The following is a 19,702-nucleotide window of genomic DNA, read 5'->3' as shown; positions in this document are numbered from 1 at the left end:
AAAAAAAAAGGCAAACCAGAAGATGTGGCGCAAAGTTAGTCCTATTCTTCAGAAATGATTGCACATTTTCAAATCTGGGAGACTTCTGAGGACCATCCATCAACAGAAGTGGAAAGGTCAGGGTAGAGAGAGCAATTTAGGAAGTAAATATGATACATCATGTTATTCTGGCTTCCAATTTGGAAAGTTTTCTCACCGTTTTGCTGTCCCAAAACTTACAAGAATTGGATATGGGTGGAGAAGGCATAGAAACAGACATAGCCATTTTGTATTTTAAGGATTAATTTCCTTTTTATTTTTCACCAATATTTTTCATTGCATTTTTCACATCAAGGGAGTTGGGTTTAGGGTTCCCCAGGAGAGCAAGAGAGATGGATGGATTCCTCCAGGAGCGCAGGGAAGAGGGCTACATCCAGCAAGTGAAGGGTAAAGGAAGACACGCACACACACTGGGCACTGGAGGAGAAGGCAGTCGGTCTTTTGAGCACAGACACCAAAGAGTTAAAACAGTCACCACCTGGTTCAGTGTTACAAAATGGGGACAGTGACCACAAGGTGGGGGCACCAGACACAGCATGAGGAGGGTAAATTTAGATTTTCTTTTTATTATTTTTTCTTTTTAACTTTTAACTTTTTTTAAAACATTTTACAAACAGCTAAAAACTACAACACATCACAACTACAGTAGGGTGAGGAGAGGGCACCAAAGAAAGCAGTCACACGGGGTACAGCGGGATGGGGCAGCTTAACCTACAAAGGCTACAGTGTAGAAGGATGAGATGGGGAAACCCAAGCTTCTGGTCCCTGCATTAGGAGTTACTCACTTACTGCCCAACCTCTCCCCACTTTAGGGAAATTTCCAGGATGACCTCAGCCTTGTGCTTTTTGATCTGCTGGTTTGACCATATGCCTGGTTTCTTTCCTCCCCCTCCCCTGCCTATGGGGGACAGGTGAGGACAGCTATGCTGTTCCTGTCTGTGCTATAGTGGTGAAGCCTCTCACTCCAGAGAAGGACTGTGCTTCTTGAAGGAGGGAAAGAGATGGGCCTTGCCAAGTGCCCTCAGATTCCCCTAGACTGTGGAGCTCTTATTCCAGACTGGCCTAGGCCTCCTCCTTCCCAGGCTCAACACAGAAACAAGATTAGGGAAGTACTATGGGAGGCAGGGTTGTGTGTGTCCATTAAAATAACCCTTGGCTTATATTTTAGGACAATATAGTGACACCCCCACTCTATGGCACATGCACACACATACATAAGTGTACACACACATTCACACACACAGTCCTGCTGAGCTGCCTCAGAACTTAATATATAAATAAATAAGAATCAGAAAGCTAATTTCATACAATTTAGGCTTTGTATTTACAGCCCAAATTGAGGGGTTAAGGGGAGGCCAGGGGCCTGAGGTTTATTGCTACTCCCCCAGCATCCATCAGGACGTGAGAGAGGGTACTGAGGCCCTGCCAACTCTAAGAAGTTCTTTTGGTCCGTGGTCTACACCCAAGCCCCAGCCCCCAGCATAACTGCATACCCATGGTTTCACCAGGGCCTAGGCAGAGAGAATGAGGGGAAAGGCAGGAAGCCAGTTCTGGAACTCCTGGAGCAGAGAAGGGTTAGGCTCAGCCTTCTCTTGTGCAAAGTTGAGGGTAGTAGGAAATAGGGAGCAGACTTCATCCCAAACTGAGATGAAGGAGACTTCCCTTTAGTCCCTGCCCACGGGGATCACACACATGCACACCCACATACATACAGAGCTGAGACACTAAACAGGGGAGTGGAGAGTGAGGGCTCTGGAGCCAGGATGGCAGGGCAGGGAAGGGAAGAAAGGACCTGGTCTCACAGTGTGCCTGCCACTCCCAAAGCCCCAAAGACCCCTCACTGCAGCACCTGCCCCCGGGTCTCAGGCAGCTTCAGGGCCAGAGAGCTGCCGAGGGCAAGGGCAGCTGAGGCAAAGAGGATGGGGGCAGCCTTGGTGATTCCCACAAAGGATGTGAAGATGCTGATCCCAAGCACGGCTGCCAGCTTACACAGGGCATTCAGGAAGCCGAAGGCTGTGGTCCTGCTCAGGCATCGCGACGTACAGCACAGAGGGCCGGCCCAGGAGGGAGTCAAGGGAAGAGTGGGAGGGTGCAGAAGTGAAGGCAAGGAAGACAATGAATGTAGTATCCAAGAGAGAGAGAGGGAAGGATGGAGAGGCAGAGGGATGAGGGATGTATGTCAGAGAATATAAATAAATTGGAAGATGATGAAGAAAAAGACCAAAAAATTAGGTTAATAGTTAAGACTTCATCACACTTGTAGTCCTAGCACTTTGGGAGGCCAAGATGGGAGAATTGCCTGAGCTCAGGAGTTCAAGACCAGCTTGAGCAAGAGTAAGACTCCATCTCTACTAAAAAAAAAAAAAAAAAAAAAAAGCCAGGCATTGTGGCAGGCATCTGTGTCCCAGCTACTCAGAAGGATTGCTCAAGCCCAAAAGTTTGCAGTTGCTATGAGCTATAACACTATAGCACCCCCCCCCGGGTGATAGAGTGAGACTCTGCCTCAAAAAAAAAAAGTGAAGATTTCAGAGAGTAAGTACAAAAGCTACCAGATTTAAGGGGAGAAACTCCAAGCCAGGTGCAGTGGCTCACACTTGTAATCCTAGCACTCTGGGACACGAGGGGGGTGGATTGTGTGAGCTCAGGAGTTTGAGACCAGCCTGAGCAAACTGAGAACCTGTCTCTAAAAATAACCAGGTGTTGTTTTTTAGTCCCAACTACTTGGGAGCCTGAAGCAAGGAAATCACTTGAGCCCAAGAGTTTGAGATTGCTATGAGCTATGATACCACAGCATTCTACAAAGGGTGGCAAAATGAGACTCTGTCTCAAAAAAAAAAAAAAAGCGAGGGTAAGGGAGACTCCATGGGAACATGTATCCTCTTACCCTCAAGGATGATTATCCCATTCAGACTCCCTTCTTTGCCCCACATCTCCCCTGCCTTCTAGACCCTGAACCTGCTGCCCCATCCCCACCACACTCCAAGTACCTCTTGTCTGAGGGGTAGAGTTCCACAGTCAACACATCCAATGCGTTCCAGGATGCAATGCTGACCCCCCCAAAAAGGCAGAGGAGAGCAATCATGGCTGACTCGCTGTTCCCAAAAGACAGGAAAAAGCAGGAAACACAGGACATCACGCTGGAGCCAGCTGGAGCCAGGAAAGGAGAGAGCATCATGAGCCCAACCACACAAAATCCATCTGTAACCCATCTTGTTCCATCAGCTAGCTTTAAGACAGGCCAGGATGAGACTCCCTTTTCTACAAGATACCCAAAAGATACCCACCAGTGGGCACAGTGGCTTATACCTGTAATACTAACACTCTGGGAGGTTGAGGTGGGTGGACTGCTTGAACTCAAGCGTTCAAGACAAATGACATGAGGGCTATGTTAACCAGTTTGATGGAAGTGTTTCGGATTGTGTGTGAAAGCCCCACACTGTACCCCAGAAGTGCATTAATGTACATAGTTACCATTCAATAATAAAAAAAAAAAAGAGTTCAAGACCAGCTTGAGCAAAGTGAGACCCTGTCTCTAATAAAGGTAGAAAAACTAGTAAGGTGTCATGGCAAGCATGTATACTCCCAGCTGCTGGGGAGGCTGAGGCAGGAGGATCGCTTGAGCCCAAGAGTTTTGAGTTGCTGTGAGCTATGATTGCACAGCACACACCCAGGGTGACAGAGTGAGACTTTGTCTCAAAGAAAAAAAAAAAGTAACAACCATTTATTCAATGCCAGCCACAGGCTAAGCAACTTGATGCTTTACATGTGCTGATTTAGTACATCAACCCTGTGAGACATGTGCTATTGTCACTCCCATTTTGCAGAAAAGACAACAGGCTCATAAAGGTTAAGTAACTTGCCCCAGGTGGGTGGTGAACATAAGGTGCAAATCCCATAACTTCAGAGCCTGTGCCCAGACCATTTGCTAGTCTGCCTATCTCCTTTACCCCTAGGGAAGCTTCTGTGCCAGGCCCCACCCACCCTGTAGCACCCCCTAAACAGAAAACATGAGAGGAGCTCCCTGGCCAATCTTTTCACAGCCCATGGTGAGGAGACTGTTGACAGCCTCCCCAGTTACTGGCCCCCAGGAGATCCAGCACACACCACACAATCTCTCCCCTTACCAAGCATCCTAAGCCTGCCAATCTTGTCCATGAGCAGGGCAGACACGATGTTCCCAGGAAGCACAGCCAATGTCCCCAAGAAGCTGACAAAGTACACCATGTAGGCACCTTCTCCTGTTCCTGTCACATCTAGTGGGCAGCCCTCCTTATTGTGCAGGAATGTGCTGTTTACCAGCCGGCTGTTCACAAACTTGTACTCAAACAGGTCTGCGAGTGAAGGTCAAGACAGGCAAGCAGTCACAGAGAATGTGAGAGGAGGCTGCCACTGCTTACGACCCAGGGCTCTACACTGTGTAGGGGGAAATAGAGCAGGGGGTGTGGGGGTCTCAAAATGACTTTGGGGACTAACTGCAAAGAATCAATAATATTACCATGGGAAGTAGGGATCTTTACAGTAGAAAATGACCCTCATCTGTCAAATACTATGTGGCTTTTTCCAAGTTTTTCCATTAACAGTCTTTATTTATTTATTTGTTTGTTTGTTTTAGAGACAGAGTTTCACTTTGTCGCCCTCGGTAGAGTGCTGTAGCATCACAGCTCACAGCAAACTCCAGCTCTTGGGCTTATGTGATTCTCTTGCCTTAGCCTCCCGAGTAGCTGGGACTACAGGCGCCCGCCACAACGCCGGGTATTTTTTTGTTGCAGTTTGACCAGGGCAGGGTTCAAACCCACCACCCTCAGTATATGGGGTGGGCGCCCTACTCACTGAGCCACAGGCGCCACCCAATGGTCTTTATTTCTTTTTCAATCTTTGTGTACATGTTAGCTGATTATAAGGAGTAGCAGTACCATGAGTTCAAGAAATTTTTCTGAGAAAAATATTTAAAGTAATATAAAGTCCTATCCACTGTTTTGTTGTGCTTTTTCTTTTCTCTGGCAAGCTGGGAAGAGTTCCTCAGTACTCTGTCGAGGTGGGAAACCTCTGTCTGTCTAGCTCACAAAACAAGCATGTCACATATGAGAGTCACCATTAAAAGAGTAGATTAATGCAGTGATTCCCAATCTTTTCCCCACCACATATCCCTTTATTGTTTTTTTCCCCCAAGGACACTGTTTTAGATGATTTTTGTCCTTTTCAAAAGCATATTAATATTCCCTCACTGAATTATTACAATTGTACCCAAAGGCAAAGAAACTTGATGTTTTTATTAGATTATTTTATCAGGAAAATGTGCAATTTCCCTTAGATTTTCAGAATTATTGGTGATAGCTATTAAGTTCCTGTACCACTTTCCCACAGGGCTCCAGAGATCTCAGTCTGAGAACTCTAAGCCAGTGAATAAAGAAGATTCCTTCTCCCCTCATCAAGGTCTACCCAACCCTTTGACATTTCCGGCCACACCACCTTACCAGTGTTATAAAACACGGTGTTGATGAATGTGCAGTTGCGGAAAAATGTGTTGCTAGATGTGACATCCTCAAAATAACACTCCTCAAACAGGGAATCTTCAAAGGACACTGACTTCAGACGCAGCCCAATGAACCTGTAAAGCCAGGATGATGAGACACCTCCCCTCATCCTCCTACCCTCCTCAGAGACTCACTCCTTTAGCGAAGTAATGGGAAGCTTGGCATTGAGAAGAAACCACAGGAATTTTCCCCAAAATGCCTTCTCTGGAATTCCCAGACTCATAAAAGATACAAGGAGCAGAAGAGACAGAGAAAGAGTGAAGTTCAAAGGTCCAGACATACTTGTCATTGAAGTACTGCCCCCCACGGTGGATCTGATTCTCCAGTGTGAAGTTAAAAGTCACATGCTCCACACGCTCTCCAGGGAACACTTTGGTGCGGGCTGCATAGTCCACTGCCTGGAGATGGCGGATCATGTCAGGGAACCAGACTGTTAGGCCATAGTAGCTAAAGAGTCAAGGGTGAGGGAAACAGACAGGAGGCTCAGAGATTAGAACCAGGCAGTCCAGAATGAGGGAGAAGCAGTATCAGCCCCGACTGGGGCCTGGCTGCCCTCCAGGCTCATCTTCCTCTGTTCTTCCCTCACCAAATGCTGTGGTTCTGGGGACCATCGATTATTCCACACCAGCCTCCATATTCCTTCTTACCTTCCAGGCATTTATTTGCTCTTCTCTCTGCCTAAAACCCACTTCCCCACTCCTGGCCTCTCCCCACTGCCCCCTACAGCCTGTATGACCTGCATTCATTCTTCAGGACTCAGATCCCCCCAAGAGTCCCAAGTGTGCTCCATTAGCTCTTTGCCCTTCACCCACCATGGCTTTCATCAAGTGCTCATAGAAAGTTCCCTTAGCTCCCTAACCAAAACATCAGCTCCAGGAAGACTGGGACCACATTTCTACGTCATCCCAGCAGAGTAGAAGCTTAATGCCAGTCATACTGCAATATGGGTCTGCTGAGTGAACAAATGAAGTGGAGGAGCTTGGTGGAGGATCAGAGGGGATCCAAACAGCACCTCTCCTTGTTGTTTGACCCCTGCATTTCCATTTCCCCCATCACCTTTTACCTACGTACCACCACAACCAACATATGGCCCCCAGCCCCCTCTCCTCACCTGAATGACATGGTGAACCACACACCCATCATCATCAGAGTGATACGCCGATATTCTGGACCAAAGCAGGAGAGAAAATTCCCCCAAACCTGCAAGGGTCAGAACAAAGTCAGAGCTTGGCTTTACTAACTCCTAGCACCCATAGATGCCCATGTTTCTGCCCTACAAACTCCCTTCAGTTCATCTTCTCCCCACCCTGACTTAAGTCCTGCCTTCCTCTTCACGTCTTCTACTCCCTTCTCTCTCCACCCCTTCTCCCTCCACCGTCCTATCCTCCATTACCTGCCCCCCCAGGCTCAAGGCCCGGACGCCCCAGCGCTGGTACCAGGTCCCTGTGTCTGACTGGATCTCAATCAATTCATCCTCCTGATGAATTGTCTTAATGTGAGTTACCTAGGGTAGGAAAGAGGTGAGCAGTCACATACTCTGAATTTCCCAACTTCTTCGAGATACCTCAGTTTTCCCTGCATTAGCAAAATGGGAGGCAGGGGATATGATATGATACCCTAAAAATCTTGTGGTAGAGTATAGTCTGAGATGTCTGAGAAGGTAGGTAGGGGGTATCCACACAGGGGCTGGGTGGGGGCTGAGGCTGCAGGGGCTTGGTGGTATTGGGAGGGCACTGTGACTTACGGAGAATACTCGCTCAGGATGTCCCTTGGCTCTCATATTGGTGTCATGGACCTGCTTCAGCACCATCCAGGCTTCATCATGCTTCCCATTCTAGAGCCACAGACATAATCCCCACATCCAAGTCATCCCCTCCCTGGCCCAGTGTTACAGACCCTCCTGGCTTCTGGAGTCATGGGACATGAAACAAATCCCACCCCCAACACCACCAACCCCTGACCTATGGACAGGCATTACCCACTCTGAAAGAGCCCCAAGGTGAAGTACAGCAGACATGATCAGACTATGACAGGAGTGGGGGGGTCACCTTGGGAACAAGGGCAAGCAAAGGTCCTAGCAATTCCCTGGTAAATTGAAAGTGAAAAATGAAAAGAAGACGAATGATGGGCAAGGATGTAGTCTGGGAAGAGGCCGCATCCTAACCCTGCTGGGCCAAGATTGAGTTGGAGGGGAAAGGAGGAAAGGGTGGGAGCTTCTCTTAAGCTATAAATTCAGGGCCAGGGCCACGGCCCCTTCTTGCAAAACCTTTAGCTACCCCTGGTTGAACAGGGCCCCTGGATTCTTCACCTACAGAACCCCTCTGGGGATATATTCTAAGGCAAAGGAAGCAAGGCAAAGTCTCCCAGACTATGGACCCTGTGAGGAAGGAAGGCAGCCACCCAGGACCAAATGAAACTAACAGTGTGCGGGACACAGAAGCCCCCGCTGCCCTTCATGCTCCACAGTGCTTTCTCCCCACCCTCCCACCAAGTCTCAGCCCCATCACCTCCAGGAAGAAACGGGGGCTCTCAGGCTGCGTGGTAAGAGCCCCAATGGCAAACACAGAAGGAAAGGCGCAGACGAGGACGAAGACCCTCCAGCTGTGGAACTGGTAAGCAGAACCCATCTGAAAACTCCACCCTGGCAGAGACAGAGTCACAGTGTCGGTAGACAGACCAGAGGCTGGGGGCTCCTACCACAGGGCCACAGAAGAGGGAGGAGGGAGAGAACCTAGGGTGGATCACTGGGGGCTTCTCACCATAATGGGGGATGATGGCCCAGGCCATGGCAGCTGCATACACTCCACCAATCATCCAAAACATGCAGAGCCAGCTCAAATGCTCCCCACGTTTCTCCTGGGCCAGAAACTCCGAGAAATAGGAGAAGACGATGGGAATGGACCCTCCAATCCTAGAGGGCATTTCAAGAATTCAGCATTAGAAAATGGCCATCTTCCTGATCCCCTATCCCAGTGCATTGGATTCCCAAGTCTCTTTCATCTTCCAGACTCTTTGAGAGATGCCATCTCACACACAATGACCCACAAGCTCCCCTCACAGCCAAATGTCAAGCACCCATCCTTGGCACTATGGGAAACAGGCAAACAGGTCTTAGGAAAAGAAAAGGAGCAAACATTTAATCTTTAGATGTTAAATGTTTAGAAGCAAACATTAATCTGAAGATGACTACAGACTGGAAGGAGAGGAAGATAATTGCAGAATAGAGGGAAAATCTCCAGAGAGGAAAAAAGGGTAGGAGTCCTAGGGCAGGTGCTATGGAAGTAGGCCAGAAAAGACCCTGGAGGCTGGGCGCAGTGGCTCACACCTGTAATCCTAGCACTCTGGGGGGCCAAGCCAGGAGGATCCCTTGAGCTCAGAAGTTCAAGACCAGCCTGAGCAAGAGCAAGACCTCATCTCTCTGCTAAAAATAGGAAAATCAGCCAGGTATTGTGCTGGGCACCTGTAGTCCCATCTACTCAGGAAGCTGAGGTAGGAGGATCACTTGAGCCTAGGAATTTGAGGTTACTGTGAGATAGGCTGAAGCCATGGCACTCTAGCCTGGGCAACAGAGCAAGACTCTGTCTCAAAAATATATAATAATAATAATAATAATCGTAGTAGTAGTAATAAAGAAAAGCTTGGAGTCAGGCAGAGTAAGAGTGCCTGCCATGCTGAGGAAGTAGAGGGTGGTGTGGGCAAGGCTTCACCATTCTGGCAGGTGTGAGTGTTAGCAAGGTTTGTTGTTGAGCAAAGGAGGTGTGTAGACTCTGGAAGGGAATAACTCCAGAGTTCACAGGAGCCCATGGGTGTAGCTTAGTCCCACTAAAAGGGAGTCCCACTCCCTCTTTGTAGAGGTAAGGCTCAGAAATGGAACTAGAGGTGGGGTGGAGGGCTCAGGAGTGGATCAGGCATGGAATGGCATTGTGGACAGCAGCAGACAGATCCAGGATGGGGAGGAGCTGGCATAAAGATGGTGAGGGAGAGAAAGAAATTCATTCATTTGTTCACCTCATACCCATTTAAAATACATCTGGTATTTTAAAGTGCCCAGCACTTTGCAGAGTTCTAAAGGTATAACAGAGACCAAAGGCATAGTCCTTCCCTCAAGGAACTTAGGAAGTGGACACTCACCCAACCCCAGAAAGGAGACGACAGAAGAGAAAAGTGCCATAACCCTGGACGAAAGATGAGAAGAAGGCAAAGACGCTGTTGACTGAGAGTGAGATGAGCAGACACTGTCTCCGACCTAGCCGATCAGCCAGACCTCCCCAGAGGAAGGCTCCCACCATCATGCCCAGGTAGACGATGAGGCCTGGAAGGAGGAGGAAAACAGAGGCAGAAGAGGAATGAGCGGACATACCTCAGTTCTCCCATTAGTTGAGTGTTAAAGAAGCTGAAACTGCAGCAGAATGATCAAGGATCTGAAGAACTTCTAAAAGTTAAATCTACCCAGAGATAAGAGTTAGTGAGAGAACATGCATTGTGTGCAAGCAAAGATGGAAGGTCATCTCTACAGGCCAGCGGTTTAAAGGCAGAAATGCAGATACAGGAGAACCCCAGTACTGTCCACTCTCCTCTCTCTCTCACTCACACACACACACTCACATACACACCCATCCCCGGCTTACCTGGGATCTGCCTGGATTCCCAAACTGTCCCAGGGTCCTCTCTATCTTATCTATTCTCCCTGCTTTGATGTCCTCTTTAGTTTCTTGGGAAAGGAGCTTCAATTGCTTCAATCTTCCCAGGAAATCCCCCCCCACACACACACAAAATCTATCCTTTATTCCTTCTACTTCCAATACTTCTGATCCTACAACTCCCATTTCTTACTTCTTTTATAAAATCAGAACTGGAATTTTAAAAATCATCTACTCCCAACTGCTTTTTACCCAAGCCCAAATCAAACTCCAAGGAGTGGAGACTTGTCCAAGATCCTAGGGCAATTTAGTGGCAGAGAAAGGCCTGGATTCTTTCTCAGTGAATCTAGGGCTTTCCCAGGGTTCCTATCAGAAAGGGCCATCAGAGACCACTCACTGATCCCTGGAAACTCCTAAATCTAAGCGGGAACAAGTGTAACCAGCTTGTCTGGCACCTCCTCCTTCACCCCAGACTGACCCTCTCCATTTACACTATGGAGTTTGCATACTGGCTTCCTGTTCTCTAACCAGGGAAAGGGAACAAGATAACAAGAGGGAAGACTATGAAGAAACATTAAATGGTGACCCATCTCACCATGGTTACCTGCTGCAGAATCAACTAAGCAGACCACCCCCCAAACACTGTCCCAACCCCCTCACCAGATGCCCTTTCCCAAGTTCATCTTTCACATGCAACTTCTCCATTCTGCTCCAGCTTCAGAGCTCCCTCATTTTTATGGACAGTGTGCAGAGGAACCCTGAGCCCTCTGGAAAATTACGGGAGCAGAGTCCTAAGGAGCCCAGGAGTAAGGACAGGAGCAAAGGTGTTTCCAGAGTTGGAGGCAGGATTGGGCTGGAGTGCCTCCAGCTGTGTCTTACCCAGCATGCCTTTGTTGGAGTCAGACAGGCACATGTCTTTCTCAGCACTGGGCAGCACGAAGCCCACCACAAAGACTTCAACACCATCAGCCATCAGTGCCAAACCCAGCACGAAATAGAGTGTCCACTGGAAACGGCCATGTCCACACTCCCGTAGGATGGCTTCATACTGCTGGGCCAGTTCTTCTCGTTCTTTCTGCCGCTGTGCCTCTCCTCGGCCTGCAGGGGGGCCCTCCCCATCACTCAAGCCCCCTCTCACTCCAGCCAGGGGTGCCCCATCTGCCATCCGTTCACCTTTGCCCCCTGACTCTGCCCGAGGGATACCCTGATATTCCCCCTCGTAGATCTCATCATCCTCATCATGACCTTCAGTGGCATCACTAGAGGCGCCACCTTCCTCCTCGTCCTGAGCCCCTTCACCACGGTAATAGCCATCAGTGGGGGCAGGGAAGTCATCATCATCATCCTCCTCCTCAAAGCGGGAGTAGGACCTTCGGGAATATTCATCCTGGACTCTGTCCAGGCCCTTCACCACCTTCTTGGCCGCATGCTTCTTGACTTCCTTGGCAATGTCTTTGGCCCCACGGATGAAAGCTGCCCGGTCTCGGAAGCTCTCTTCCATGATGCAGCTTTAGGGCACTTCAACAGATCTCCCTAGTCTCTGCTTCTTTTTCAACTTTTTGCTCAAGGACTCATCAAGTAAAGAAGACCCCTCTCTGCAGTTACTTAGAAGTGTGTTCCAGTATCTTTGGTCACAGAATAAGAGGAATGGATCCTGGCTAGTGTCCAGAAGGGAAGGGAGGGAGAGGAGCTTTGGCCTATACCCACTTCAGTTGAGTGGGTGGGGAAGGGAGAGGGGGCCGGGAGGGATGGGAAGGGGTAGGGGAGCCAGGTTGGTAGGGCTAGGCCAGGGTAATCCAGGAAGGACTGCCTACTTCTCTTCTGGAAGCCTCTGGAAGCCTAGAAAAAACCAAGAGGGAGAAAAAGGAGGCCGTAAATTCCAAGGGTGAAAAAAGTCAGTATAAAGTTCCTCTCAACCCAGAGCCCTGACTGGACCATGAGGCGCAGAAATGGTCTCTTTGCTTCAGGCCTCTCTGCAGTAAAAAGGGATGACTATGTCATCATGACCAACCGTGGGTCATTCTCATAGAAGTCTCCTTACTTTGACCTTGGAGACTTAGCCCATGGGATTTGCTCCACAGTCACAGCCACCTACCTACCCAAGCCCCTCTCCTAATCCCCGGTCCCCCATCAAATCCAGACCCCTTCCTTTACCACCAACCTGCAAAGAACAAAACAGGAAATATGAGAAACCAGAACTCCCTTCCTTAGTCTGGGCTAGGTTTCTTATTAGGCAACTTGAGGAGGATTTGTAGGACAAGCCTCCACAGCCTGGTGCTTTTAGTCCACTGATGGCATCTAAAGGTGGGGTTTCGGCTCAGTGCCCATAGCACAGTGGTTACAGTGCCAGCCACATGCACCGAGGCCGGTGGGTTCGAACCCAGCCTGGGCAAGCTGAGTAACAATGACAACTACAACAAAAAAATAGCCGGGTATTGTGGCAGGCACTGGTAATCCCAGCTACTTGGGAGGCTGAGGGAAGAGACTTGCTTGAGCTCAAGAGTTTTAGGTTGCTGTGAGCTGTGAAGCCATAGCACTCTACAGAGGGTGACTGCAGGTAGGTTTCTGAACATCCAGGCCTCAGTTTCTTCTTATTTAAAAGTGGGAAAGTGGGGTCAGCACCTGAGGCTCCAAGGAGTAGGGCACTGGCCCTATATACCTGAGGTTGCAGGTTCAAACCCAGCCCCAGCCAAAAATTGCAAAAAATAAAATAAAATAGAATAATAAAAGGGGGAAAGTAGCTGGGCACAGTGGCTCATGCCTGTAATCCTAGCACTCTGGGAGGCCGAGGTGGGTGGATGGCTTGAGCTCAGGAGTTTGAAACCAGCCTGGGCAAAAGCAAGACCCTGTCTCTACTAAAAATAGAAAAACTGAGGCAAGAGGATCACTTGAGACAAAGAGTTAGAGGTTGTTGTGAGCTATGATGCCATAGCACTCTATCCAGGGTGACAGCTAGAGACTCTATCTCAAAAATAAATAAATAAATAAATAAAAATAAATAAAAGGGGGATAGTAAGGGTCAAATGGCACACAATGCATCTATGTTCCTTACCTGATACATAAAAAGTGATAAATAAATATTAGTTATTAATATTGTGGTGATAGTAATACGGTAAAATCCCCTATACTCCATCACAAAGTTCCAAAACAAAAGCCATCTCTGGATGCTCTTTAGGATGAGCCACAGAAAAGGGATACCAGCAAGAAGATGCAAAGTTCAGTGCAAAGCACATAGTAGTAAGATGACCTAAGCTGAAATCCCAACTCCACCACTTACTTCCTAACTGGTCTTGTAAGCCTCAGTGTTCTTGTATTTAAAACTGAGAATAATTAAATTGGGAGAATCACGGGTCGGGTGTGGTGGCTCATGCCTATAATCCTAACACTCTGGGAGGCCGAAGCAGGTGGATTGTTTGAGACCAGCTTGAGCAAGATGGAGACCCTGGCTCTAAAAAAATAGTTGGGCTTTGTGGCAGGCACCTGTAGTCCCAGCTACTCGGGAGGCTGAGGCAAGAGAATCGCTTAAGCCCAAGGGTTTGAGATTACTGTGAACTACGTCTACCAAGGATGACAAGTAAGACTATCTCAAAAAAATAATGAATTGGGCAACTCTTCAATTTCTCAGAGTCCATGTGAGAATTTCATTTCACAGTGGTCTATAAATATTGGTTTCCTTCCTATTATATTGAAATATGAAAGAGGCAAGAAATGGCAAGGGACAAGTGGACAGATGGGGTACAGTTAGAGGCTGTTGCCCAGCATCAACCTAAATCAAAGAATTCCAAGACCTCTCTGTTTGTGTTTAAATGAATTCCAACAGCTAGGCCTGCATTATCTCCCTCTAGAAAAACAAGAGAAGACCCAGAAAAGGGAGATCTAGAACTAGAGTAGAATGGAGAAGAGGGCAGATTGAGAGCAGACAAAGGGTGATGACTGGCCCTGGCACCTTCCTTCAGAATGTCATACATGGGCCCCCTTCAATGATGGGGGTGGGAATAGAAATGACTGATCAAACTCACACTTTCCAACATGAAGGTCTAAGGTCTATGTGGTTGTATCTCATTCTTCCGGGGCTTCTCTTCCTAATTCCCCTTAATCCCTTCTGCTTCTCCTCCAAGAGGCAAGAAAAAGGGAGTCCACAAATACCACAGTGCGTAGCAGGCTGGTATAGAATAAAGGGGGCCTGGGGGCCTCCCCCCAAAATAGACATCTTTCAGAAGGAGGCATAGGACAACCTCCCCTTTCTTCATAGAAGCAGAGGAAGTAGGCCTCGATTCTGATCAGCAATCGTCCCCCTAAAAATATCCTCTGCTCCCACCCAACCAGGGCCTTCATTAAATGTCATACACACACACATACACACACAAACATACACGCACACAAACACTCTGGTAGAAGCAGGGAAGTAATGCTATCTGATTCAGAGAGAAGCACTGGCAAGCAGAGCCTTACCCCTCAGGACAGATGTAAGCAGTGGCCCATGGTGACCAGAAGCAGTGACCCCTATGTCACCTTTTCTTCATGGTTCGGGTCCCAACCATTCTCATTAAAGAGGATGCCTTAGTATGTGGCAATTTGTTTGATTTCCTTTCTTTCCTAAGTAGGATTGCCCCTAAACCCTGAAGGAGACAGATGGATCCACCAGGAGCCATCCCCTAGGTTTGTTGACACTGTTCAGCCCTGAGAGGCTCAGGTAAGGTAGAGAAGGCTCCCACCACCACCAGCAGTACATCAGGGCTCAACACCCAGCTTCCCCAGGGCCAACCCGCCCAGGAGGTCAGCAGGGAGAGAAAGAAGACAAATTCTTTGAGCTGGTGAGGAAGTAGTGCTATTTTTAGCCCCAACAAGCAGCACAGGGTAGCTAAGCCTGTATAAAAGAGACAAGACTTGGAGAGATGGAGGTTAAAGGAGACAAAATTCAGGGTTATGTGGCCCTTTAAGGCTGGCTGGCTTCACCTGACCAGAAAAAGGTGCCCAGGAGATTTTCTGCAGAGGGTGGAGACAGGGTGGGGGTACTCCTGAGCAGATGCTTCCTTTCAGAACATGGATAAGAGGAGGGTACAGAAACCCCCACTATCAAAACCCCTGACATTGTAGGTAACCCAGATCCCCAGCCCACCTAGCCCAGGAGACAAGGTCATTAAGAAGCAATTACTCATCAAAACATTGGGAGGAGGGCTGGAGACAGAATATGGGAGGTGTCAGGGCACCCTTCCCCATTCAACTGGATGACTGAACCTCAACTCCTATCCCAGGACCCCAAGGCTGTGCCCTTCCCCACATTCTCCCCCAGGGTTAGGAAGATGAAAGCATTCACAATTCAGAAGAGTAAAAAAATGAAGGTGTTAGCTGAGAATGTACACGGTGGAATATGGCGAGGCAGAGAGGGGGGTGCTGGGAGAGACCTCCACATACACAGACTGTCCATCCCTACCAGCATTTGCGACGACCCTCCCCCCATCTCAGCTCTAGTATCTGGGAATAACCCCTAGAATTGCCTAAATCTCTTCTCCTGGCACCTCTCCCCACCCTTGGTCCTGCCGCTACACAAGTGACCAAGTGCCCACCATCACTGAACACTTCCCCCACCCACCCTGGAGCAAATGCCTCCCGCCCCGCCATCGTGCCCCCAACACCTGGGGGTGTTCATCACGCCGTCTACCAGGATTTCCATTCTTCGTTTTCGTTCCCTCTATCCTTCACCTGCCCTTTCTCCACGACCCACCCCCTGCCCCGAGTCCAGGCCAGCACGCTGAGGTAGCATCCATTCTCTGGCCCCAGCCCCAAGGTCATTTATCATTCATGGGGGGGGAGCGGGGGACGTCAAGGTGGGCAGGGGATTGGAGCTTGAGGGAACCCCATCCCACCCAACAACCCCAGACGTCCCCAAAGAGGGTAATGGGGACTTGGCTGAGGTAGAGGAAAACACCCCTCCTCCTCATTCACCAATATAAATAAATATATAAATAAATAAATTATATATACATATATATTTTTATTTATATAACATATATGTGTGTGTATGTATATCCTGAAGAGTACAACTGAAATAAATATCCATCCCCAAACCAACACCAATCCCCTTCACCCCCAGCAGGGACGGTCACCCTCCCCATAAGCAAAGCATCAGCATCGGAGGATAAAATGGCTGCGAGGCAACGCAAAGATGCTTCTGCAGGGCGGGTGGAGGTGAGAGACGGAAGCGGGGTCTCACCTGGGCTGGTTCCCGGGCAAGGCAGTCCGGGTGAAGGCGGGGGTCCCGGCCGCGGGTCTGAGGCGGCAGCGGCGACTGCTCCGGGGACCAGGGGAAGCGGCAATGCAGACCTGCCCCCCCACTCCGGCCCCGCCTCCGCTCCCCTCCGCCCGCCCCCTCGCCCGCGCCACCCAGCTCCGGGAGAGACCATTGTCGGGCGGGGAGAGGCGAAAGAAAAGAGCATGCGAGAGACTAGGCACGCGGGAGAATCGGTGGAGGGGTTCAGGGGGTCGTCACGAGAACAGCTGGGAAAGACACACGGCGCTTCCCAGACCCTTCCTAGCAAAAGATGAAAGGAACCAAAGAAAGACAGAAATCGTGACGTTAGGAAGACAAAAAGGAAGGTGGTGAAGGAGGTAGCCCCTTCCTTAGCACCCACTCCCAGTATGGCTGGACGCCCTCTTTCCCCTTCCCGCAGCCAACTCCTTTCCTACAACCCTCTCCCAAATCCCGAGTGTTCACACTCCAAGTTTACCTGGCTGTTTTAGAGAAAGCTGAGATAAAAAGGTGTGGTCTCTATCCTGAAATGCCAGAATCAGAGGCTTCTGGATCCCAGATTATTTATATTTATGGTGCAGATTTCATTCTCCTCCACTCTGTAACAGAACTGAGGGTTAGGGAAGCTGAGGGGGTTTCTCAAGATCGGACCAACCGGACATTTCTCCCTCCGTTCATTTGCTCCAATGACTCAGAAAGAGATCCCCTCAATACCCTTCTCCACCACAGACCGTCTCATCCCCCCCTGCCCCCAAGACACACTTCTGGGAAGGAGTCTGTTGGTGTCAGTGTTTTCCTTTTATCTTTCCTTTTCCCCTACACGGTGTAGAGTAACCTGGGCTCTGAGATCCAAGACATACCACTTGGTGACACTTGAGGACCATGCTTACTCCAGAGGTAAGACGGTATGTGGCTGTGTCTATTTCAGGTAAGGTCTTAGGATATTCTGGACAGAGCACTGACAAGGGGCTCTGACAAGCTGTCACATCTTGGTCAAGTTCTCTGCTTCTGTAAACCTCAGGTTTCTTATTTGGGAAAAAGGAGGCTTGGACCAAATGCTGCATCAGATTCCTTTCAGATCTAGTAGTGTATGATTCTGCTGTCCTAAATGTGTATGCCAGGATACATTACATGGAGCAGGCTGACAGCTTATGTTGCAAGCGATCTCACAAATGAATTTAGCAAAGATAGTGATGTGGGCCTGGCTCTGCAGGCTCCAAAGCTGGACCTTGGAAATACTCATTTGTGCCAACAAAGTTCACAATTTAGTGAAATATAAAGCCTTACTACATAATTATTAATTTACTATAAAAATTTAACTGTCACTCAGACTGAAAACTCGTATCTACATATCCAGTACCTTCTCTCTGTGAAGCCACATCAGCATCAGAACCTCAATATATAAATGCACAATGACATAACCAGAGGATTTGTATCTTTAATGGCATCTAGCCATTTCAAATAAGGAGTCATGCCAGTGAGTCCAGAAAACTCTTTTTGGCAACAATTCTCCTCCCCTACCTTCACGCCTTAGCAAGCAGTCTTGCCAATTCTCCTGGACTACTCTAAATCTGATGGCTAAAGCACTCTTTCCAGGATGGCACTTGGAACAGCCTCAGGGACTTCCCTTTACTGGGCTTTCATTGCTGACCCCTCTTCAGATTGACACATTCTTTATTTAAATATGCTATTTTCAAATAGATTAGAGTGAAATCCTGCTGGCAGGGAGCCATTTCATCTCTTTAAGGTGACTTTGCCTCCTCTCCAACAAGTCATTACTTGCTAAAATAGAAGAAACCTTGTAGGAAGCACTTATATAGTCAGCCCTCTATACTGTTGATTTCTGCATCAGTGGATCCAACTGACTGCGGATGGAAACTGTAGTTAGGTTTATGATGGTTCCACCTGTGCTGAACTTACAGACTTAATTTTCTTGTCATTTTTCCCTAAACAACACAACAATTTATTATGCATAGCATCTACACTGTATTAGGCATTATAAGTAATCTAGAGATGATTTAAAGTGTACAGGAGGATGTGCTTAAGTTATAACCAAATACACCATTTATATATTTGAGTGTCCTCAAATTTTTTATCTTCAGAGGTCCTAGAACTAATCTCCTGAGGATGCTGAGAGACCGCTGTAAGTTCTGAGAGGAGACGTAATAATTTTCCCCCAGGTGCCACACCTCCATGTACCCCACCACCCACTCCTTCACAGTCCCCTTTGCTGGTTCCATTAACATTGGAGGTCCTGAGAAGAGGGCGGCTCAGCACTCAGACCCTTCTTTCCTCTCACTTACTTTTCCCCTTGCTCACTCCAGGCAGTCCCACAGCTTTAATGCTAACTATATGTTGATTCCCACATTTGTATTTGCAGTCCAGACTTTTCCATAAAGTCCAAACTCAAAATCTCCACCTGTCTATTCAATGTCACCACAGGGATCTAATAAGTGTATCAAACCAGATTTCCCATGTGAATACCCTCCAGCCTGGAGCAGCTGTCCCCCTTCACCTCCATGTTTCAAGTGGTTCCCTGTCACAATGTGAAAAGGGCTGAGAACCAGATCTATTGGAGCTGGCCCTGACCTCAGCCTGCCTCTAACACCAAACAGCTTTAGTATGTTATATACCATAGTAGCAATGTTTCTACTCAGAAACATTCTATCCTGCTGAAAAGAAGCTTCTCCTTTATCATTGTCTAGGATATCTCTAGCCCTCCTTTAAGATTAAATTCAGGGATTGCTTTCTTCCCAGTAAGTTTTCCTAGATTTTCATGCCAGATATGATACCTTTCCTCAGGTTCTCAAAATGTTTCATTAACAATCTCAGGCCAGGCTCCCAGTAGCTCAGGCCTGTAATCCTAACGCTCTGGGAGACAGAGGCAGGAGGATCACCTGAGCTCAGGAGTTCCCAGACCAGCCTGAGCAAGAGCCAGACTCCATTTGGCCAAAAAGAGCGATGGGTGAATGGTCTCTACACCTGGTGACATGTTTAAAAGGTCTTTGTCCTTAATTAAAGATAATACAGTATGAAGAAAAAAAAGTGAGACAACCCCATCTGTCTCTAAAAATAGCCTGGTGTTGTGGAATGTTCCTGTAGTCCCCGATACTCAGGAGTCTGAGGCAAAAGGATCTCTGGAGCCCAGGAGTTTGAGTTTGCTGAGAGCTCTAGCCTGGGGCAACAGTGAGACTCTATCTCAAAAAAGAAAAGAAAAGAGAAAAAAAAAAAAACTCTTA

The 19,702-nt window shown here is 48.3% G+C and overlaps 1 protein-coding gene across 1 annotated transcript; it reads right to left on the bottom strand.

Annotated features, from left to right (window-relative positions):
* Nucleotides 1-1,726: 1,726 nt before the first annotated feature.
* SV2A (synaptic vesicle glycoprotein 2A) lies at nucleotides 1,727-16,519 on the bottom strand. The gene is made up of 13 exons (XM_003800417.2): nucleotides 16,428-16,519; nucleotides 11,093-12,052; nucleotides 9,705-9,885; nucleotides 8,333-8,484; nucleotides 8,081-8,214; nucleotides 7,318-7,407; nucleotides 6,967-7,077; nucleotides 6,685-6,773; nucleotides 5,856-6,020; nucleotides 5,514-5,647; nucleotides 4,164-4,370; nucleotides 3,027-3,186; nucleotides 1,727-2,060 (listed from the first exon to the last, which is right to left on the bottom strand). Exons 2-13 carry the CDS (start codon nucleotides 11,712-11,714, stop codon nucleotides 1,877-1,879), a joined length of 2,229 nt encoding a protein of 742 aa, XP_003800465.1. The 5' UTR covers nucleotides 11,715-12,052; nucleotides 16,428-16,519; the 3' UTR covers nucleotides 1,727-1,876.
* Between the last annotated feature and the right edge of the window lie 3,183 nt (nucleotides 16,520-19,702).

Source organism: Otolemur garnettii, unplaced genomic scaffold, assembly GCF_000181295.1.
Source record: "Otolemur garnettii isolate 467f Iridium unplaced genomic scaffold, OtoGar3 scaffold00174, whole genome shotgun sequence".
Lineage (NCBI taxonomy): Eukaryota > Metazoa > Chordata > Mammalia > Primates > Galagidae > Otolemur > Otolemur garnettii.
This window is presented reverse-complemented; position numbering and strand designations above follow the sequence as displayed.